This window comes from Pelmatolapia mariae, linkage group LG14, assembly GCF_036321145.2.
Source record: "Pelmatolapia mariae isolate MD_Pm_ZW linkage group LG14, Pm_UMD_F_2, whole genome shotgun sequence".
Lineage (NCBI taxonomy): Eukaryota > Metazoa > Chordata > Actinopteri > Cichliformes > Cichlidae > Pelmatolapia > Pelmatolapia mariae.
Window position 1 is genome coordinate 21,604,272 of NC_086239.1, and position 21,850 is coordinate 21,626,121.

The 21,850-nt window shown below is 39.7% G+C and overlaps 2 protein-coding genes across 2 annotated transcripts; one reads left to right on the forward strand and one right to left on the reverse strand.

Moving 5' to 3' along the window:
- Positions 1 to 1,423: 1,423 nt before the first annotated feature.
- ppp2r1bb (protein phosphatase 2, regulatory subunit A, beta b) lies at positions 1,424 to 16,465 on the reverse strand. The gene is made up of 15 exons (XM_063493157.1): positions 16,334 to 16,465; positions 15,636 to 15,726; positions 15,417 to 15,517; positions 14,414 to 14,646; positions 14,125 to 14,272; positions 13,852 to 14,007; positions 12,109 to 12,223; positions 11,939 to 12,009; positions 9,429 to 9,563; positions 7,900 to 8,073; positions 7,665 to 7,725; positions 4,099 to 4,253; positions 3,351 to 3,493; positions 3,132 to 3,223; positions 1,424 to 3,024 (listed from the first exon to the last, which is right to left on the reverse strand). The coding sequence occupies exons 1-15, from the start codon at positions 16,409 to 16,411 to the stop codon at positions 3,008 to 3,010; spliced, it is 1,770 nt and encodes a 589-aa protein (XP_063349227.1). The 5' UTR covers positions 16,412 to 16,465; the 3' UTR covers positions 1,424 to 3,007.
- Positions 16,466 to 17,208: 743 nt separating this feature from the next.
- Positions 17,209 to 21,711, forward strand: med29 (mediator complex subunit 29). The gene is made up of 5 exons (XM_063493293.1): positions 17,209 to 17,479; positions 18,736 to 18,942; positions 19,721 to 19,779; positions 19,879 to 19,969; positions 20,896 to 21,711. The coding sequence occupies exons 1-5, from the start codon at positions 17,330 to 17,332 to the stop codon at positions 21,121 to 21,123; spliced, it is 735 nt and encodes a 244-aa protein (XP_063349363.1). The 5' UTR covers positions 17,209 to 17,329; the 3' UTR covers positions 21,124 to 21,711.
- The last annotated feature ends 139 nt before the right edge of the window (positions 21,712 to 21,850 follow it).

Here is a 21,850-nt window from a genome sequence, read left to right on the forward strand (position 1 = left end):
TGATGCCCTTCTCATAGGGCCAAAATCATAATGAGTGACCCGCCAATTGTCAAAGCAGGCCACCATTATGATGCCTTTTGTTTTTTAAGGGGGTGGAACAGGTGTTTTCTATAAAATCTTTCCATGGGCATAGCCATAGCCCATAAACACACACATATATATATACACATATATACATATACATGTGTATACACACACACACACATACGTATGTATACATATGTAGCAATTAATGACCTTTAATAAAAAAAACAAAAAAAACAGCAAAGTATGCCCTCAAAGTTAAACTTAATATCAGTTCTATTAACCTCCTAAGACCCGAACTCTTCCATGGCATGCATTTTTAATTTCTCTTTGATATTTGGGCATATTGGGGCCCGATGAATGTAAAAACAAAGAATTACCAGAATTTTTTTTTTTACCTTATTTTTGTTATTATGAAAAATAAGAGCCACATATGAGGATATTCGTTTAAAATTTTGATAGAACAGTAGCAGTATAATGTCCTCGTAAGTGGATATCAGGCCCTTGTAGAGCAAAATTGAGTATTTTGGTCTAAATAACCCAAAATATGATGTCCACATATGTGGACGCCAGGTCCTAGGAGGTTAAGTTACTTATCTTCAGTTTGCTGCAAAATCAGATTGTCAAGCATAGAAACACTAAAACCTGCCATAAGACAGAGTCAATTAGTCTGTAGTGAATAGGGTCGTGTTGGCAACTGCTTGCAATCTGTTTCTGATAATACAGCAATTAACCACTATAAATCATCAAAAATCAAACATCTGTCTTATAAGACAGATATATGATACGACATATCTGTCTTATCTTAATTTATTTAACTTTTGTATTTGGTGTCCCTGTAATGTAATAATATTGCACTATTATGTATCAATACCCACCCCATACTTTCTATCCAGATGGAAACTGCCTCTTGGGAGAAACCAGTGTTGTGGATGTTTTCTACAGCCCCCTATGCAGATGGCACAAGGGACCAATGGCTATGACTTCAGTCACAGGTCCTCCATCCAGTGGAGTACACTGTAGAACAAAGTGGTAGACATCTCTCTTCTTTCCTATCATCAAAACACCAGATGAGGAATATCTCTGGGAAGAATGGTTCCATCCATCCAGCAGGGGTTTGTAAATACAAAGAGACCCCCCAAAAGACAGCTTTTACTGGTTTTTCCTTTGTCACCATTTTTAATAGTAATTTGTATATAAGAAGCTAAACATCCACAGCAGGCCTGTGATTTGATGTCAATACAATTTATATTTCAAGAATATTTTATAGTGGTTCGTCTGTTATTCTCCAAATTGTTTTAATTGGATGATTCCTGTCTTCACCCTGAAGTGGCCAATTATACTGACAAAAAGGACTTAATGTCCTAACTGCGAAGTTACAAAAGAAGGGTACACTGGCTCCTCTGTGTTACTTTATTCAGATCAAGATACAGTAGTACAGCATCCCAATTTAGAAGAGAATTCAAAACAAAAATAAAAGCGCAGTCTTCGTGATACAGGACAATCAACAATCAAGGTTTATTCAAGAACAAAATGAGGAAGGAGGGAGGGGAGAAGAGAGGAGAAGGGAATGGCATAAGGAGTTCAGGGAAAGACAAAAGTTCCTTTTATCAGCACAGACGATACATTTATTCAATCCGCCCATAACCACCCCAGCTCCCACCCCGTAATAAAACATTATGCAGCCTTACGTACACATGCTCCCTGCTCCCCTTCCCACTTTCTTTCAAAGCATGCACTTGTTCTCCATTGTGTAGAGGTTTTTAAGCAACGATTAAAAGTGATGGCCCTTAACGTTTATTGAAAGGCTTTTAAACCTCCTGTTCAGTGAGGAGGGGAGGGGAGAGGGGGCACCCAAACATGGATTTAAGGAAAAAATTGATCGGCTCTAGAGCGCATGGACTGCTGTGGTTGTGCGCTAGCCCCGATAGCTGTAGTCAATTAAGTTGTACGATCCCATTACCGTCAAGACTAATAGTGTCGCTTCCAGAAAACAATGCTGTCTTTTTACACAACATGGCAGGCGAAAACGGTTTACCGGCATATTAAAAGAAAACACAGCTGCTTTCTAAAGTCATTGGCACAAAGATTAAGAGCAATGCCGACAATATACTACAGAACATTACTTCCCATCCTTCCACGCGTACCAAAAATTACTAATTTGGATGTGGGACAGTTATGAGCAACAATTTACAACTGATCTGGCCCCTCTCCATTACTGACCAACTCAGAGCACAGCAGTCTGGTGGATGAGGAATTACACAGGACATCATTTCTTTAAAACCTTGTAGATTCTAATTCTGTGAAGGATTTCAGAGGAGAGGGGGTTGATTTGGTGACAAAAACAAAAAAAATATTCCATAACACCTTGAAAGACCTTTTAATTTCTACTTCTCTGTAGAGCTGCATCTCTGGGAAAAGGGGGCTGTTTCAAGACGAAGCTCAGGGAAAAAAATTAACAGCTTGTTGCACCATCTGCTGCTAAAAGTTTCCATCTAACACTGGGAGAAAAAGTGCTGCAGCACAGACAGTTAGCACAGTCCTAGGTAGCTAACAGAGACGTGGTACGGTGCGATGACTGCGGCTCAAGTACAACAGCGGCCAAGGGCATAAAAAGGGAGGAATGTGAGGGGGGTACTGGTTAGCAATGACTAGCGAGTACAGTAGCACATTAGTCAGCATGCACCACTTATTTCAGTTTCATCAACACTTTGCCTTTGTAGAAGCACCCATTTACAGCAAAGCGAAAGGTTAACAAAGAAGCCTATGTGCTATGCTTGGACATGGACACCCATTGGACAGTAAAAAAAAAAGAAAGAAAGAAAGAAAAAGGAATAAACATAGGGAAAAAGAAACAAAAAATAAAACTGTTGACAGCTTTCTCTATACATTAACCAGTTGATCCTGAACATCAATAAATATCTTGTAAAAGTGTTGCCTTGACTCAGGTGGGTATCTGGTTAACCCATGTCGGGCTGGCCGGTTATGCTAGCGCCAGAACTGTGTACAAAAGAGAAGATAAGAATTGCAATTTTAGTAATTTTTAAATATATGTCAAATATCACTCAATCTGTTAAATGGTGATAGGAAATGACAGGAAAGCTTACCACTAATGGCCTCCTGGGCAAAGTATTTAACATCCATGTCTGTGTCTGAAGCCAGCTTCTCCAGCACTGGCTTCACTTCTGTTTGAAGGGCACTGGAAGGGACAAGGTGAGGACAACATTTATTAGACTCAAAGTTCGTTCTGGATTTCAGACTTTAGTCGAATTTCTCCCTCCACTGTGCAGACAAAGCACTGAGTGCTCAAATTCCAGACAACATACTTGCTGTCGAGGATAGGGCCAATCTTCTGAAGGGATTTCGCCACATTGAAGCGGACGTTGGCCACTTGGTCATTGGACATCTTGAGGACCACGGGTAGCATCTGCTTAGTGGTGATCTCCTGGCCACATGCCTTTGACAAAGCCTGAGACAGAGAATGCAGGAGTTACCAAGATGACAAAATCTACATGTAAGTGATTTATTTTTTAAGAAGCTTATACACTTCTTTCCTAATAGTGACTGCTGCCTTCGTTTACCTTAAGTGAAGAAGGTAGGTGATCCAGATAAGTATACTTGGGTCATATTTTAGTACAGAGCTTAGCTTGCCCTGTTAAAGTTACTGCATTTATACTAATAAAACAAACCCTTAATTCCTAAACTGGGCTTTTCCCATGTGCAGTGCAATAAAGTGGATCAGCATTATTGAATCTAGCTTCAATACTGCGAGTCTGAAACCTTTAAGACATAACAGGTACTCAAAGAGTGCCAAAGAAAAACAAGTTATGTTGAGGCGCTTTGTAACAGAAGGCAAAGCTGCCACAACAAAACAGAAACCTCACGGTCTAACGATCCACTACGAGAAAGCACTTGGCGACAGCTGGTAGTATAAGAAAAACAACTAATCTCTGCTTTTTATTAGCGAGACTAGAGTCATTTTAGATGGATCAGTACAGAAAATAAGCCCTTCAAACAAACTCCAAAGGCCGTCATGTGCATTCAAGCATATAGAATAAAGTTCTGTCGACTCACATTGATGCAGAACAGAGTGGTCATCCTGTGGAGGTAATTGGGATCGTTGGCCATACCCAGCACTTTGGGCACGATGGTGTTCTGGGCCCACTCTGCTCCAAACTTCTCCACGAGCTTCATTAGGTTACAGGTCGCTGCCTCACGGATGGCATACACTAGAAAAAACACACAACAGCATTCTGTGTGAAAGGTCTGTGTGTGCCATGTCTCCCTTTCCAGGTCTCTGTGAATGAGTTTGATGGGTAGCTCTTTCCAAATCTGGAGGACAAATTTTCTGCAAAAGCGCACATGTGAGGTGTGTAATGGCATCAACACTTTGCTAACATACTGCTTGTTTTACACCTCTTTAACAGACAGAGCGGCTGTGCTGGGATCAGAGTGTGGCCCTGTGCTTACACAGGACACATTCAGGTTCAACAATGACTGTGGGTCAACACATGCTTCAGGTTATATATAAACATCCATGTAGTGTGACAAAATATGCCATGCACACAGTTGTACTGATTTCAGTGGGAGTGAGTGCGTCTATTAGTGTGTGAGATGGCCGACTTAAAAAGGTGACTGAAATTCTCTCTGGGCACTGGTATAAACTGCAGAGCCCTGAGGCAAACAAGACTCATCATACTGAACCAATTTGGTCAAGGGAACAGCAAGAGCAGTTTGCTTGCGAACATCTTCGAGCTGGACAATAAAAATCAGGGCGATAATTGCACGCACACACAAGCCAGAAAAACACGCCCTCAAAACACATTATTATGTGATGACTAACTTACTATAATTGTATCTATTCTGTTTTGGTTATATCTCATCTGGACAGTCATCCTTTTAAGGCCAGAGGGTTACTCAGCCAACACATGCAGGCCATTGTCTTCTCTGTGACAACTTAGATCTTTGTTACTGAAGGAGCCTTCTTTTGATTTATCCATCTCATTACATATTTTAAGTCTGTAGCCAGGAAATGTAAATACAGCTGCCAATCTTGTTATAAATACACCCAAGAGCATTTCTGCAGTTGCGTTGTTGGGCAAAGGTTATCCTACACTGGTTGTGAAGAGAATCTTCATGTCTCACAACCACAACATCCATGAAGATTTGTTTACATGCGTGTCCATCAGTGAAGTCTGACATACGTTTTAAAGTTACTGTAATGAAAGTACAAAATGTCCCATCCATTGTTTTACCCCCTGATTTTATCCCATTGTTAGGATATATGCAGTATCTACATCCATTCAACAAAAATTACATATTTTATTTATCAGCATTATTTACAATTATGACACTACATCTTTGACCTCAAATAGAATTTAGAGCAATAAAGCGACAAATAGAAGAACTCACTGTTAGAAATTAGATTAATGGTATTTGTATGCTGTGTGAAAAAAAAAAAAAAAAGGAAAATACACAAATAATTTTCTCTGTAATTAAGCCAGTGAGGGAAAGATTCTGGGCTGATTCCTGTGCTCCCGTCTTTCTCTGAAGGGCTTACGTAAGTGTGGCACAGCCCTAACCCCAGCCACACACACACACACACACACACACACACACACACACACACACACACACACACACACACACACACACACACACACACGTAGAGAAACTCACACCAGCAGCATTCCAATGATGTAACCCAGCTGGCCCTTTGTCCTCAACAGAGAGCGTGTCTCTCTCTAATTGGAAAACTCAATGTCAAAAGAACACTACATACTCAGTGAAAACTTAATGCATACCACAAATATTCTAGGTTATAAATACAGTTGGGTGTGTTGTGAAGTTCTAAGGATAAACAGCTCTTTCAGCGTTTGAATAAGGATGATTGTTTCGCAGAACCGTTTAAAACTACCGGGAAGAGAAAGACCCCAGGGCAAACATGCACAGATAAACACACACAGACTCACTCAGTGACCCAACAGGGATTTTAAAGTCCATTAACAACAGTATAAATCCAAAGCTAGAACTGCAGGCTGTTGTATAGAAAAACAAGGTTAACTGACGTAACAAAGTATGACAGAGTGGCTGAACTGTTCTATGGGGATGCAAACAGCGAAGGGTGACAGCATCGCGTGGACAGAGTAAAATGCTGCTACAGCTAGGAGGGTCTGAGGGCAGGCTCTCCTGGGAGCAAATTATCAGAGAAATTCTCTTTACAGGCTTTCTGTGTGTTACATAAAACACAATGTGAATCAATAACAGTGGGAGATAAATACATCAACAAGACATGTTTAAAAAATATACTGGAAATAACCGTATACAATTATCCATCAGGATAAAATTATTAAAAGTTTCCAACAGGACACTGTTTACCTCATTTATGTGTATTTGCTTCAATTTCCAGTCAGTGCAAGTCTTTGTGCCGACAACTGTTTTCACTCAAGGTTCTAGATTCTCTTTTTCTTTGTTTTCTGTTTCACTGACTGCGTGCAGCTACTCCCACAAAGCAGAGTGAACGGAGAAGATGGGTTAAGATAACGTTTCTTAAATTGACTGAAACTTGCTACGTGACTGAGTGCAATGAAAGAGGAGCCCTTTAACTGTGCAGACGAGCTGAAAAACCAATAGAAGAACTGCCGTGATTAACACAACGTAGCAACTCGAGATCACCCAAGATCTGCACAAATGTAGATGACTCCTTCATGTGTCAAAATGGAAATGAGAGGGTCCATATACAGTTCTATTATGACACAAGATCTGACAACTTCTCAAACACCATTGTACTAGATGATTTAGTTCTTTGCTGATTACAGCTGTACTACTCTACAGATGGAGAGTCTCCAATGGTATGTATAAAACAAAACACCTCCATCTCATCCCTTCTTTACCCTGAAACTTCTTCACTTCCACCCTCTAAGCTTATTAGTCTCTTCTCTCCAACAGTCTCTCTGACCTGGTCATAAAATAGTATCAGACTGGTAAGAGGACCTCTCTAAACTGCGTGCAAAGTTCAGTTAGAGAAATTAAAGAGAGAATCAAAATACAACCGTGTGGATATGTAATGGTGAAAATAAATCATAAAGGAATAAGCAGTGCCTACTTATGTTAAAAAGAAAAGAAAAGAAAAAAAAAAGAGCTAGTGTATGATGAAGGTATCAGAGTGCTACCGAGCACTGACAGCCAAAGCAAATAAAATGCCACTGGGAAGAGGCGAGAGAATTAGGGGCATTGCCACAGTAAGTGCAACCCTCCTGCAGCGAAAACTAGAAAACGAGGACAATTTTCAGGCTAAGATTTGTATTCATAGGATAAAGGGGGTGTTGCAAAGAAAGCATCTGTTTAAGCAGCGTCTCATAAGTTCGCCAAGTTGGCAACAATGAGGTGAGCTGAAGTGTGAAGACCACTGCTGTGAGTGAGAAGGGTGTCAGGCACCAAAGCTGACTGTATGCATTTACATAAAATATATGAACAAATATCCAAATCCCAAAATTGAAAACCAAATACCTCCCCAACAAACAAATATGCAAACAGTCAAATACTCAGCTCCACCTTAAGACCCAACAGATAAAGTATCATCCTATGACGATGATATTACATCAAATTGACAAACTTTGAAACCCATAACAGCACCTTACCATGGTCAATAAGCCAGGCCATACAAAGGGTATTGAGCTTCTCATCAAAGAACTCGACTCCCTGCAGGAAAAAGGATAAAATATAATCACAACCATTTCCTGGTTATCTACAGTCAAATCGGGCCTGATAGCATTTTAGCTAATATTGGTGTTTTTACACATGGTGTTAATTAAGGATGACATTTAAAACATGTTATATGGCTTGCAGCTGTCTTTCCTAGACTCCACGACTCACCAGCTGTCCTGCCAGCAAGGGCATGTACTCTATGATGGCAAGGCGAACCCTCCACTTTGCATCTTCTGCCAACTCCACAATGGCCGGCAGCAGTGACTGAGAGAGCTGTCGTATGCCAATCACCTCGTTCACACAGTCAAGGTTGGAGATGATGTTCAGACGCACCTCAGGGCACTAAAACAGACGAATTACGAGGGATAGGTTAAGGTCATGCCAGCCTACTGTCATCAAATTCTGATTCATTTCAAACCCGATATAATCGAAAATGTAAAACTTTTTAACCTATATATTTTACACTTAGTGAAAAAAAAAAGAAAAAAAAAAAAGACCAATCACATATTATGTATCCAACTACGCCAACCCCATCAAAAAAGGCCAGACTGCCAAGAGGTTATGTCTTACAAAGTGGAACCAATGTTTATTATAAAGAGCCTGAAATTAAGGCTTGCGTTTGTTCAGCTTTGAACAGGATATTAACTGGAACAGCAAAAGTACACAGCTAAACTTTTTAAATTAACATACTTTAAACTCCAGAAGCCACAAATTGAAGAATGATTTGACACATTCAGTCACACTAACTTAAGCTGGGACAGAGCAGTAGCTGAACAGGCCACAGAAACTATCTGAAATCTGTACAGTGTCTCCCTTTTCTCAGATAAATGGACTTTGATTTGAAATTTGCAAGTCAAAGCTGTCAGTTTAGACGTTAATCTAATTAGTCACTTAGTCTTGTGTTTGTGCCGTGAGGAAAATGGGCCGTCTTTAAATAGGACTAGGGGAAGAGAGTTGAGGAACTTAAAGCATAAGCCTTCCAAAACATTGATACACGTTTGTCTTCAACCTGCCAAACTTGTGTCTGATCTCAATATTCACTAATGTAATGGGACAATGTATTGTGGGAAGATGTGAGTGAGCTATTCTTCAACATGAACCTAACACACTTAGAGGAACAATGTAAATCAATATTCAGGAGCTAAAACACGGCTCACATTAACCTAATACAGAATCAGGACTGCTCTACAATTTGATTCTTGCAGCAGCTTCTTTGAAAAATGATTACAAAAGTAATACTGACAGTTGCAAAAATAACTCGGATGTTAGACACACAACCCTACCTCCTTTAATCAGCAAATATCCACAATTATTCCTTATTACTGAAAATACAATCAGAATGCATCAAGCAGTAACCCATTTGGCTAAGCTGTGTCTGACTTAATTATGCTTTCTTTCAGACAGCAGCCAATCAGTCTTCCAATTGTAAGGTCTCAGTTAGGCTGCCAACTGCATGAATCATCCTCCTACCCAGCCAGGTGGCAGCCAGGTACATCTGGTGGCTGCGGCTAAGTGGCTTTGCTGTCTCAGACGTGCTGATCACAGAAGGCCAAAGAACTTGGTCAAATTGGGCTGCCTTGTAAGCAGCGTTTGTTTACAGTGGTACCAAACCACAACCGTGCCTTGTGGATTTCCAAAGCCAGCTGTCTAATATAAAGAAACTGTGGTCCACAATTAAAAATCTGCATTTCCTTTACCTCGTCCTTGAGCTGAGCCAGAAATAGAGGCAGTAAGTGCTCTATTGTGTTGTCCTTGCCCAGGATGGTTGAAAGTCCCATAATGACTGAGGCCAGAGCCGATTTCACATGCTGGTTGGTGTCTGAAACAAGTTCCTAATGGAGGACGGGAAACACAGGAGACAGAGAGATCAGCCCAAACAAATAGTTAAGACAAAGTATGTAAATAAACATCAAGACCACTGCAATGGCTCATATTTGCAACGCAGCACACAAGGAGCCTATAATCGACCTGTGTGTAAATACATGGTAAAGTGAACTTAATACCAGTGAGAATTACAGTCATTGCATCTAACAACTGTGCGTGGAAAAACTTAAAATGTGATGTAGACAGAAACAGAAATGGGTGTACATAAACAAGCAAAGAAATCGCTTGTTATCTAAATGCTCATGTTTACTTGTGTTTTCAAACCAGTATTACATGGAAGCCTCTAATGAACTATAAAACCTTTGAAAAATTATTTTTCCTTTCCCAGAACATACAAATATATCAGCACACCAGGCATTTCAATCTACCAATAAAATCAACTCTGCAGTGGGAGTGATGGTATGTGTGTGCCAAGTGCCCGTGCTATGACGTTTATTACATTTTTCCAGGGAAGTGTGTTTGTTGCTACCTGGATGGCTTTTCCCACTGCTGTATGTATGTTTACAGGACAAACACAGACTTCTTATGACAGTCATGCAGCTTGCTCTCTTTCAAACACACACACACAAAAAAAAAAAAAGTACAGTTCCAGGAATTCCACTGTGAGGTTACCTGTATTTCCACTACCCTTAGTGACACAATAGTTAGTTACAACACAATAGTGCCACCTGCTGCTTAAAACTTGAACAACACTGGCATGTATAGTCTATACAACATAACCGCAAAACATAAGGCCTTGACGTCAATTTAAAGGAATTCAGAGATTTGCTTCCAATAAATGATAAAATGTTTTAGAAAAGTGCTATAAATGAGAAAAACCTGAATTATTTATTACTAGATTGAGGAAATTAATCTCTTATATTCTAGAGAATATAAGAGATATGGATGCCACCTTTTCAACATCATGACTTCATGACAGTGTAACCATATTTAACAATGATCTGCCCCAAACATTACATTATAAGATCTAGAGCTCATTATAATTAGATTCTCCTGCTATTCTTACAGGCTACGGCTTTACTGTTAACTATGTCTTTGTCTGAGAAATGGATCTTCCCTGCAAAAACAGCTCGGTGCTCTTATTCAAAATTCTTAGGCTTACACAAACAAATGTTTTACTTTTTGTGAAGGTGATGGCAGACTAAGGGTCACCAACCAAACATGTCTGCTCAGTGAACACTTTATACAAGATAGTCTCTTTTTTTTTTCCCTCCCTCCACAGGAGACAACTAAGATTCAAGGATTATCCACACTTTAAATCTGAATGTAGCTGAACCGACTACATCCTTCCCCATCCTGCCAGGTGATACAGCTGGCAAGGTATACATGCAGCCAGGCATCAAAGACAGTTCATATCTACACTGTGCACCCAGCCAGTTTGGGCGAAAGAACTTAAGTTTGTATATTTAGGCTGGTCAGAGAGCTGACAATTACTCCTTTAGCAGACACGCCCCTAGTACTTTAGAGGATTTTTTTTCCCTGAAACCATTATTATTATCATCATCATTTCTGTTGCTGCTCCCACATGTGACTGTGTGGTTTAAATCACATTTTCTGTGGTTTGACCAACTCAGAACACATTTATTAATCCTTCACAAAGACTTTAAAAGTTCTCTTGGTTAAAGAAGTTAGTGGGCATCTTTGAGCATCTCATGGTCTGCTGCCCCTACAGATTGCAGTCACACAACGGGCGCTTTGTTTTCTGCATGTGGATGCTGTCCATTTGATTTGCGTTTATGGTGTAGTCTGATCAAAGCACACCATATTTACAATGTGTCAATTCTCCTTTTGATCCAAATATTTGTGGGAAAGGTTTATTTTCATAGTTTTGAACACATGTAAAAATCTCATCAATTGCTAAAATCTGGGGAGAAGCTGGGAAAAATTCAGTCTTTAAGGGTACGCTTGCAGCTTTAAACATGCATTCAATTTTAAGAGGACCTTGGAGGCTCCACTGCCCTACCAGAGTCCTAATAAGCACATTTATCTACAGCAAGGACACTTTAGTGTATAACAATGCTGTTAAAGTCGGGGTTTATTCAAAACCCATGTTCTCGCCAAGCTCCAGACCAATGTCAGCAATGGCACTGGTCAACCCCCCCCCCCCCCCCCCCCCCAAAATAAATAAATAAATATGGACAAAATAAGACAAGCAGGTACTGCAACATCATATGCATTCGAAAATGCTTCAAGGGAACAATGAAAAGGTAAGCTTTTATTTGTTTTTCTTTCTTTACCAGTGAACACAAAACTCTTGTCTTACTGACAAGAAATATCACACTGCAGCTGACAGAAAAGTTTATTTATTTATATTTTTTTTTACCTTGACGCAGGGCAAGATGTGAGTCATGATGATCTGCTCACGATTGTCCTCTGGAAGGTTCTCGCAGAATTCTAACAAAGGGAAAAATACATCATCAAAATATAGAAAGCAGTGGTCAAGAGGCTGAATCATGTTCGGCCAGTGCGATTCATTTTAAGAAAATCTCCTACCTTTGACTTTGTTGGCTGCAGCCGCACGGACCTCAGCTTCACAGTCCTTCAGAAGATTCTGGAAAGCTGGGACCAGGTCGTTCTTTGTGATCTCTGGGCCCACTGCTTTCTGGAGCTACATTCAGACAGAAATCAATTAATCTCCATTTACTAAGTAAGCCCATCCATTCGCTTCCGCTTATCCTTTTCAGGGTTGCGGGGGGCGCTGGAGCCTATCCCAGTTGTCATAGGGCGAGAGGCGGGGGTACACCCTGGACAGGTCGCCAGTCTGTCGCAGGGCTAACACACAGAGACAGACAACCATTCGCACTCACATTCACTCCCGCATTCATACCTATGGGCAATTTAGACTAATCAATTAACCTATCCCCACAAACTGCATGTCTTTGGACGGTGGGAGGAAGCCGGAGTGCCCGGAGGGAACCCACGCATTGTCTCACATGCTTACTTAGCATGTGAGACAATTCCCAGTGTCTTCCAGTAAAAAGGTTACTGGAAGATACTGGGAGGTTATAATGTGGCTAAAAGTTCACATTGTGATATTATGAGCAAACAACCTGACTCAAAATTCTCAACACTGATAGTTAAGAGGTTTCAATGAATATTAAGATGGAAATAAACTTTAAGATTTCTATGTATAAACCAGAATTATTATTATTATTTTTTTAATGTACGTGCCATGGCCTGGGTCTATCACCTGGCACCTTATCCTCTTGATTTTGCTGACCCTGTATAGCCGTGTATTGCATGGATGCATGTCAAAGCTGCAGTCTTGCTAAATCTTCGGCTAGACTGGAAACTGACTTTTTAAAATGTACAATACTTAAATCTTTTCTGATGCTACTTATAATCTGATTTATTTGCACAGACACAGGTAAAACTCAAAATGGCCTCTGAAATAGGCCTGTTCAAGCTAATAAATATTTACTACGCATTTTTCCTTATATCACAACTGTTTTGTTGCAAATAAAAACACGTTTTTTATTAGCTCTAGAACTTACTAAATACGTCAAAACCATGGTGTTATTGTAATGAAAATGCAAAGATAAAGCTCCAAATATTACAAATCTTAATTAAAGCCCACTGGTAAAAGATTTTAATTACCTATTAGTAATGTTTGTGGGCTAATTTAAACTTGTGTCACCTTCATAATAAAGCTCAATAGAGTTTTGCAGCTGCATAGATTCTTTTGATCAAAAATGGCTCAATGACCTAGTTGAATGCATGTGATTAGTTGTGCCCACGGCAGCATGGCAACAAAGAACTTTAATCCAGCTCAAGTCTAAGAGAGCCACCTTGAAATCTCTCCATCCTGTTTTTGCTCTTAGTATTTTTTCTGAAAGTTCTGACAGGAAGTTAAGATTTTAATCTCAGCTACTTGTTTGAGGATGTTGGGTTTGTTAATCATTATTATTCCAATGACACCTTTGCTCAGTAAATGTGCAGCACAAATGTTTGGACAGGGGTGGTTTATTTAATGGTGTGATGTCAAACAATTCTTTGAAAGCACTACATGTGTCTAAACTAAGATTACTAACATTTATCAAAGACATACAGCAGGTTAACAATGAAATGTATGAACCTTTTATTGTTGTTGGTTTTATATCCAGTAAAAGAAAAACAGTCAACTCCACTTCAGAATTACTCTATATCAAAAAAGTGCCCTATTTAAAGTTAGCTTTAAACAGAATTTCCAAAATGTTAATTCTACATTTAAATCAAAGAAGTTGTTTTTCAGTTTACCTCAGAGAACTTGTCAGCAACCATGTAACGGACCCTCCAGGACTTATCTTCTGCAGCCTGACGTAGGGTTGGCATCACCAGGGTCTCCAGATCCTCCTGAGGCAGCAGAGTGGCAATACTGACACAAGCCTCCACTGCAAGCAGCCGCACTGAGTCCTGATGAAGAAAGATGGGATCGGTTTGGCCTCCCAACAGGCAACGACACCAAGAATGGACTACCCAAAAAAAGAACACTGCAGTTCAATGGATTTTTTTTTGGATGGATGTTCATACCTGCTCATCAGAGGCCAGGGCAGTGAAAAGGGAAATTATGTCACTTTTTACATACTCCAGCTCCAGGACTTTGGCAAATTCCCCCAGTTTGGATGCTGCAGCACGACGCACCATAGGAGTGTCATCTGAGCACAAGGTGCGAAAATGCCTAGAAATAACAACAAACATCAAATGAAACCTTGTTAGAAGACTAAAACAACCACCAAGTGACTCATTACAAGCAAATAAGTTAAGAAAAAAGGATTTGGAGCAATTTAAAAATCTGTCCCCTTTTCAAGAAGCCACTTACTGGCGAATCTCAGCCTTGACGGTGCTGGAGACACGAGGATAACACACGCTAAAGAGGCCACAGGCAGATGTGCGAGAAGTGAACCAGTCGCCACTGGCCAACCGCTTCACCAAAGGCTCAAAGTGGACCTCCAGGTCAACTGGAGAGTGCTCCTGAGAGATCTTTCGCAGGGACTCTACAGCTTTGTCTCTGACTACTGTCTCTTCCACTGTAGCTAGGCTTTCCAGAGGAGGCTAAACATCAAGAAGAAATAAGTGGAGAAAACTTAATCCACACTGATGATGGAAAAGCATCACAAACAAACATCTCACAAAAACTCTATATAGCAAATATGATACAATAGGCATTAAGGGGTTACTCACAATGAATCTCTAGATGCTACATAAACACTAAAAAATGACTGGCTGTATAGGATTGCTTACAGTCTGAATTTAGAAAATGTACCTTTCAACAAACTGAAAATTTATACAAGGTTGTGATATAACAATTGTATAGAATATGATGTACTGCTAATTCTAAATTTAAAATCTCTTTACAATGAACAAAGGAAAGTTAACAAAATCATCAAATCTGAAGAGCTGAAATGTCAGTCGATTACTTTTATTTTTGTCGTCACAAACATGATCATCTTTGATCCTAAGTCCACAGGTCAGTCCTATGTTGAAATTGTTAAGCTGAGGGACTGATGTAATTGTGTCAACAGTTTGTTATTACTAGTCTAAAACCAGTAAATGAACTCTGTGTGGGTTAAGATGTGTTTAGATACTACCTTTTGTGTCCTAGTGCAACCTAATATAATGTTAGTATTTGGTACACTTGTGAAAAATACGTTGTTGATGCAAAGTTCATGAAAACACTATGTGTAATAAATTGACTTTTACATAAACTAGCTAATTCTAAGGAAATATCATTACAGAGGTCTGAAAGATTTAATATAATGGGGAATGCATCTCCTTGCAAGCATGTGTTTACAAAAACTATCATCTGAAGCTTGTAGACTTACCAGAAGACAGTGGACATACTCTGGACCTCCCACCAGCATAGTGAAATTGCCAAGCTGTTCAGCCAATGCCAAAAGCACCTCATCTTCATCATAGATGGTGTCTGAGGGTGAGAGAAGGACTGTAAATCTACATGTGGATTACTGGCAGCCTCAGCAACTACAAGGCCCAGTTTAAAGTGCAACACATTCAGCGCTTTATTATAAAACTGCTTTTATTACCTGTGAGGAAAGGTAGGAGCTCAGTGCGGGTCCTCTCTACACCCAGGGCCAGAGCAATAGTGGACAGCTTCTTGATGCTGTTCAGACGCAACTGGAAGCAAAATGGAAAACAATTAGTGATGGATTCAGAAACCCTGAGCCAATAACAAAATAAATAAATAAATAAATAAATAAATACAACCCTATAATTCATACTGCTAACCCAAGAAAGCGTATTACTGTTATCATCTGGTTTAAAATTGCGTCACAAGTTGCTAGCTAAAGCTACCCAGCGTTTCAAATTGCTTGCTAGAAGGCAAAGCTTTCCACTGACTGATAGGAATAAATTGCGTGATCAGCCGTGATCTATACCCACTGCGGCCTCAAACGCCCCGCTGTTGTGATTCCTCATTCGGCTAGCTTGGCTAGACATTAGCTAGCAGCTAAATGAATGACCTAGTTTGTCAATCTTCGTGATAATATATTAAAATGTACATCTGCGTAAAAACCAACTCAAAGAGCGGTATATTACTGTCGACAACAAACTAGACTAGCCGGGTAGGGTGGGCCCGGCAGAAAATTCCTGATAGGCCCAGACCGGGAACGTTACTTAGCATATTTGCTAGATAGCTAGCTAACAATCTGACGACTAAGAAATTATGCCTAACGCTTTGGTCTTTAATATAAAAAATCAATAATATCAAAATCAGGGTTCCTACCTGAACGTCCTCATTTCGCAGTTCATCAATAAGAACGGCGATAGGGTAAAGAGAATCGTCTCCATCAGCTCCTGCCATTTTGGATACTGTTGCAGTTACCGAATGGCGCTGCAGTGATACACTACGGGGTTTCTGCCAGAAAGCAGCAGCTGCAGGGCCCTCCCCTCCTCGGAACTTGCTTCTTCTTCTACCTTTGGCGACTTTCAAACCAGCCTAGATGTGTTTTATCGCCACCTACTGGACTGGAGAATATTACAATAAACTAGGGCTATGTCCACACGTACCCGGGTATTTTTGAAAACGCAGATTTTTCTATGCGTTTGCACCTTTCGTCCACACGTAAACGGCGTTTTCGGTCACTGAAAACGGAGATTTCTAAAAACTCCTGCCAGGGTGGATATTTTCTAAAACTCCGTTTTTGCATTTACGTGTGGACGAGAAAAACGGAGAAAACGCAGCGTCAAAGGTGTGCGCCTTTTTTGACGTCACAGTGTGCGCCACGTTGTTGTTTGGGTGAAATGAATTTCTACAATACTGTTACTGTTAATTGTACTCTCTGCAGTGTTTAAATGCTTACATATACACACACAGTTACTGTCCCTCCACACATACGACTCAGTTCTGCTTCTATGCCCCAGCTTTGTTTACTATTTCCCACCGAGGCTTCTAGACTTCTGATTGGCCAACATTTCTACACGGTTAGGAATATAGCGCCACCTGCTGCTTTGGCATGTTCCTAGCAGCGTTTTCCTTCATTTCTGCCTTTACGTGTGGACGGGATTATTTTTTAAAACGAAAACGGAAAATCTCCGTTTTCAAAAATACCCGTGTACGTGTGGACATAGCCTAGAGTTTTTTTTTTTTTTTAGCTGAATCAATGGCTGTGTCCCAATTCAGGGTATGCACGCTTGAAGTACGCATTTCAAGTGCGAATACGTCACCGCCACGCGACGACGGCTGTCCCAATTCAAAGTGTACTTCAAATGCATACTCCAAATGCGCCGTCGATTTCCCCAAATATCAAGCGTGGTCCGGTGCACGCTTCGTGGTCCCATATATCCCACAATTCATAGCGCAGCGGTGGGTGTGGATAATTTTGCCGCAAAATACGGCAGAAGGGAGCGGCCGAAGAGTGAACTGGCAAAAGTAAGTATTGAATATCACTTATTTATGTGCGAATGTTTAATGACTGTGGCCAACATGACTGTTGGCCACATGTCGGCAAAGTTATGTGACATTAGTGATGTTTGAACTTTCAGCGTTAACTTGGTTTTAAAGCCTCTACTTCTATATGTATATATATGTATATATATATATATATATTTACAGTCCCGTGGTCTCAGCCTCAGATACTCAACTAATCAAAGTGATGTCATGACAAAAATGAATGACCAACAGAACATTTTTTTCTCCTTCATTTCTGTCACACACTGCTGTATGACACGTTTCTCGCGGTTAGTATCATGGTTGCTAGGCAACCTGAACAGCGCGACGAAGGCTAGACCGTCCCATTTCACAAGCCTCTCACTTCCGCATTTCCCGTACTTATAGTACGCACCGTCCGTAGTACGCGTAGTGTGCGTACTTCAAGCGTGCATACCCTGAATTGGGACACAGCCTATCTCTCTTTCCTCCCCTTAAAGACCTCTTTCTTCTTCTTTAAACTGCTTATTTAGGAGGCGGATCACCTGCCTCCATATCACCCTATCCTCAGCATCTCTCATCATTACATCCACGAATCTCTGAGGTCTTCCTTATTTGTTCCTGCTTTGCAAAGCCTGTAATTTTTTTAAAGTCATTCATACAATCATTGGTATATGTACAGAAAATACATTAAATATTGCAAAATAAAAATTGTATTTTTATGTAAATGAACAAAGAACCACGGAAAACAAACTAAAGTATTATTACAATTAATAAAAACAGTATCTCTGGGAATGAATAAGGTTGTACATGTATTTCAAAATAATCAAGACTGTACAACAGCGTATTAGGGCCACAGAAGGTAGGAAAAAACTAAGGGACAGGGCGTGGGGAGTGTAAAAAACAACAACTTTTTTTACATTAAAGTGGCAAATTGACACACAAAAGCTATCACCTAACCTAAATGAGTCTGTTATTTTCTTCTGAATGGACCCATTTCATTACAAGGTCTCTTCAAAGTCTGGAAGTTTATAATAATGTGGTGACTCTGTGCTAAAATATCAAGTATTTGTTTGTTGCTTAATCCAATTAAAATGTATAATATAAGGTGCCGCTTTAATATATAAAATTTTGAGGGGTTTTTTGTTGTTTTTTTAATTTATTTTATACTCCTCCCTGCCCTCTTCCTTCAGTGGCCTTCTTAAGAATTACTTTTATTTTGAAAATTATAGAACCGGATATTTTTCCGGATATTCTAGTCACAGCAGAACAAGATGGCGTCTCAGCAGCCGCAACCAGGAGGGTCGATGTCTCAGCCCGGATTACAACAACAGTCTGCTTCAATGCAGCAACAACAACAGCAGCAACAACAACAGCAACAGCAACAGCAACTGAGTCAACAGCAAGACTTTGACCCAGTTCAGAGATTTAAGATGCTTATACCGCAGCTAAAGGAGAGCTTACAGGTAAGTGCTGCGCATGTAGCTGGCTGAAGATTGAATAGCTTAACTTGCTAACGATTTCCCATCCCAGACAGTGAAATCTACAACCCTCACCTCACCTCACCTCACCTCACCTCACATACTGTTCGTTTTGACATTTAACAGCAGTAAAAAACAAAAACAAAACAAATTTAATTCTTTTAGCCTGAAATTTGATAACTTTCCCGAAAGTCACTCAGTATGCATAAAAATATATTTTATAATTTGATACTGTTGTACAGGTGCTTCAAATTTTTTGTACAATGACGTTAATCCCGATCTATTGAGGTGGATTTTAGATCCACCAGTGTGGTTCTACTTAAATTAAACTGTGATTTTAGTGAATATTGAAATCGTGAAACTGTACATCCCACGCCTCTTGATGTGTATTTTTATTATTTTTATTGGACAGTGGTGACGGAGGTCAAAGGGGACTTTCACACTGCCATGGGAACTGCCTGCCTCCCACCATATTTGGCCGGGTCCTGTAAAGTCCTGTGTAAATGTGTAGTTAAACAGCCAATCAGTTCTAGAATTATCTTGACATTTTTCCTTTGAATAAAATATATTTAAATCGTTTTGACTGTCATGTAAAACCTAAAAATATACTATCTTCCTGTTCTTTGAAACATTAATAAGGATCGTTAGTCACTAATTCACTATTATTCAAAATCTGTTGTAGACACTTAGGAAGGGATTCTTTGCCTGGCTCAATATTGATCTGAAACATACTGTGAATTTACTTTACTTCTTTCCAATGCAGAATGTAATGAGAATCGCCTCCCTGAATTTGGCATATAACACGACGATTGACAACGGCATGTAAGTAGCGTGGTTTGTGGCAACCTCTGATCTGTATGTCTGTGTCAAGCAGCCTTCTGATTCATTTCTATGTGTGTCTTTTTTTTCCTTTTGTTTTAGCAAAACCAGCGACACTTCAGTGACAGTTCAGCGCTTTGACAAAAGCCTGGAGGAGTTTTATGCCCTTTGCGATCAACTTGAGCTGTGTTTGGTAAGATTCAAACAAACAAATAATCCATCATGGAATAAAAACGGACATCCGCACAAATTTATGTGTTGATTTTTGTGAGTGTTTTGCCATTTCTGTAGGAGATCATAACTGTACCCCTAAAAACTAAATATGACTGTAGACCTTTTTTCTTACAAAACATTACAAATATTTAAATTGTGTTAAACCAATCTCATTGTGATATGTTTTAATGACTTAAATGGATGAAAAAGAACTTAACTCAAGACTGACTATTGACAAAAGCATTAAAATTAAAGAAGAGTTATCAGTCAAATCTAAAAGGGTTTAATTGTGTTGAACAAATCTAGCATGTACAGTGGTCCCTAGCTATAATGTGGTTCACCTTTCCCAGCCTCGCTGTTTCGCAGATTTTTTTTGTGCAATTTTCCATGTTTTTTTTTTTTTTGTTTCGTTTTTTTCTTTTTTTTACTTTACAGTGTCATTGTGTTCTGCGTCCTGTCAAATTTACATAAATCTTCGATCGCTAGCAGTGTACCTCTGAGGTGCTGCACTGTATGTTTGTAAGTTTTCTTCCCAACAAACACAATAATGTCGACAAAACGTTTTGCACCATTAAAGGCAACCGCGGGTGACTTTGGTTTCATTCTATAATACTGAACTTATTTTTCTATGAAGGTTTGAAATTTGAGAGTGTTTAAACAAGAGAGAAAAGTGTGAAAATGTTCATGCCTGTCAGAGAAAATTGTATAAAGTGTGTAGTGAGGGGTTTTACAGCCTTAAAACATCTATAATAATTGTAAAAAAATAAAGCTGGCTACTTTCTGGCTGATTTCACCTATCGCGGGTTATTTTTTAGAATGTAACTCCCACGATAAACAAGGGACCACTGTACTGTATCTACACTTAAGATTTCTTCCACAAACTGAAATTTTCTCTTCTCTATGCAGCGACTAGCATATGAGTGCCTCTCACAGAGCATCGACAGTGCCAAACACTCACCCAACCTGGTCCCGACAGCCACCAAGCCAGACACCGTCCAGACAGAGTCCATGTCATATGCCCAGTACCTCGGCATGATCAAATCTCAGATCTCCTGTGCCAAAGATATCCACAACGCTTTGCTGGAGTGTTCTAAGAAGATTGCAGGAAAGGGACAGCCTCAAGGAATCATGTAGATTTGGACTGATGGTTACAGCTCTTTATGCACCAGGTGTTTTGTAAAAGGTGACAGAATTGTAAAATATTTACTTCTCACTTTCATGCTACATTGGTCATGATGATGATTTATGTCAGCAGGTCAAAAGGTCATGTATATTTGGTGGAGTGTGAAGTTGTGTTTTTGCCACCACTTAGTAAATAATTCTGACAGACGTTATGTTGGAAGATGACCAGCAGGTGGCGGCAGAGGCGCAGGTGAAGTCTTTTATAACACATTTGTATTCCTAATAAAATCTTTCTACTTATGTTTTCTGTTTATTCAAGGTGCACAATTGGGGAAGGGGGGGTTGTCATTTATTAGCATATTATGTATTTATGTAATGAACAGATCAGCTGTGCATGCAGGAGCCATAATGACTGTAGAAAAAGATTCTAAAAACAGCAAATGGATTACAGCGTATTTTAACTTTGTCTTCAGTAAAGTGCTTTGATAAGGAAATAAAGATAAAGAGCCACTGGGATAAAATGACCGTCCTAAAGATGCTCACATTCAGCGAGTAAAAGCTGAGGTCTCTGTGCTCTAAGGACAGAATGGTAGCTTATTCTAAATAGTTTATTTATTTATTTAAATAGGAATAGTTCTCCAGGCTTCTTGAAGGACATTTAAAGCTCTGCTCCTTTGCTCAGTTCCCTGTCAAGATGATTCCCACACTGGTGTGGTTGTAGCACAAATCATCTACTAAC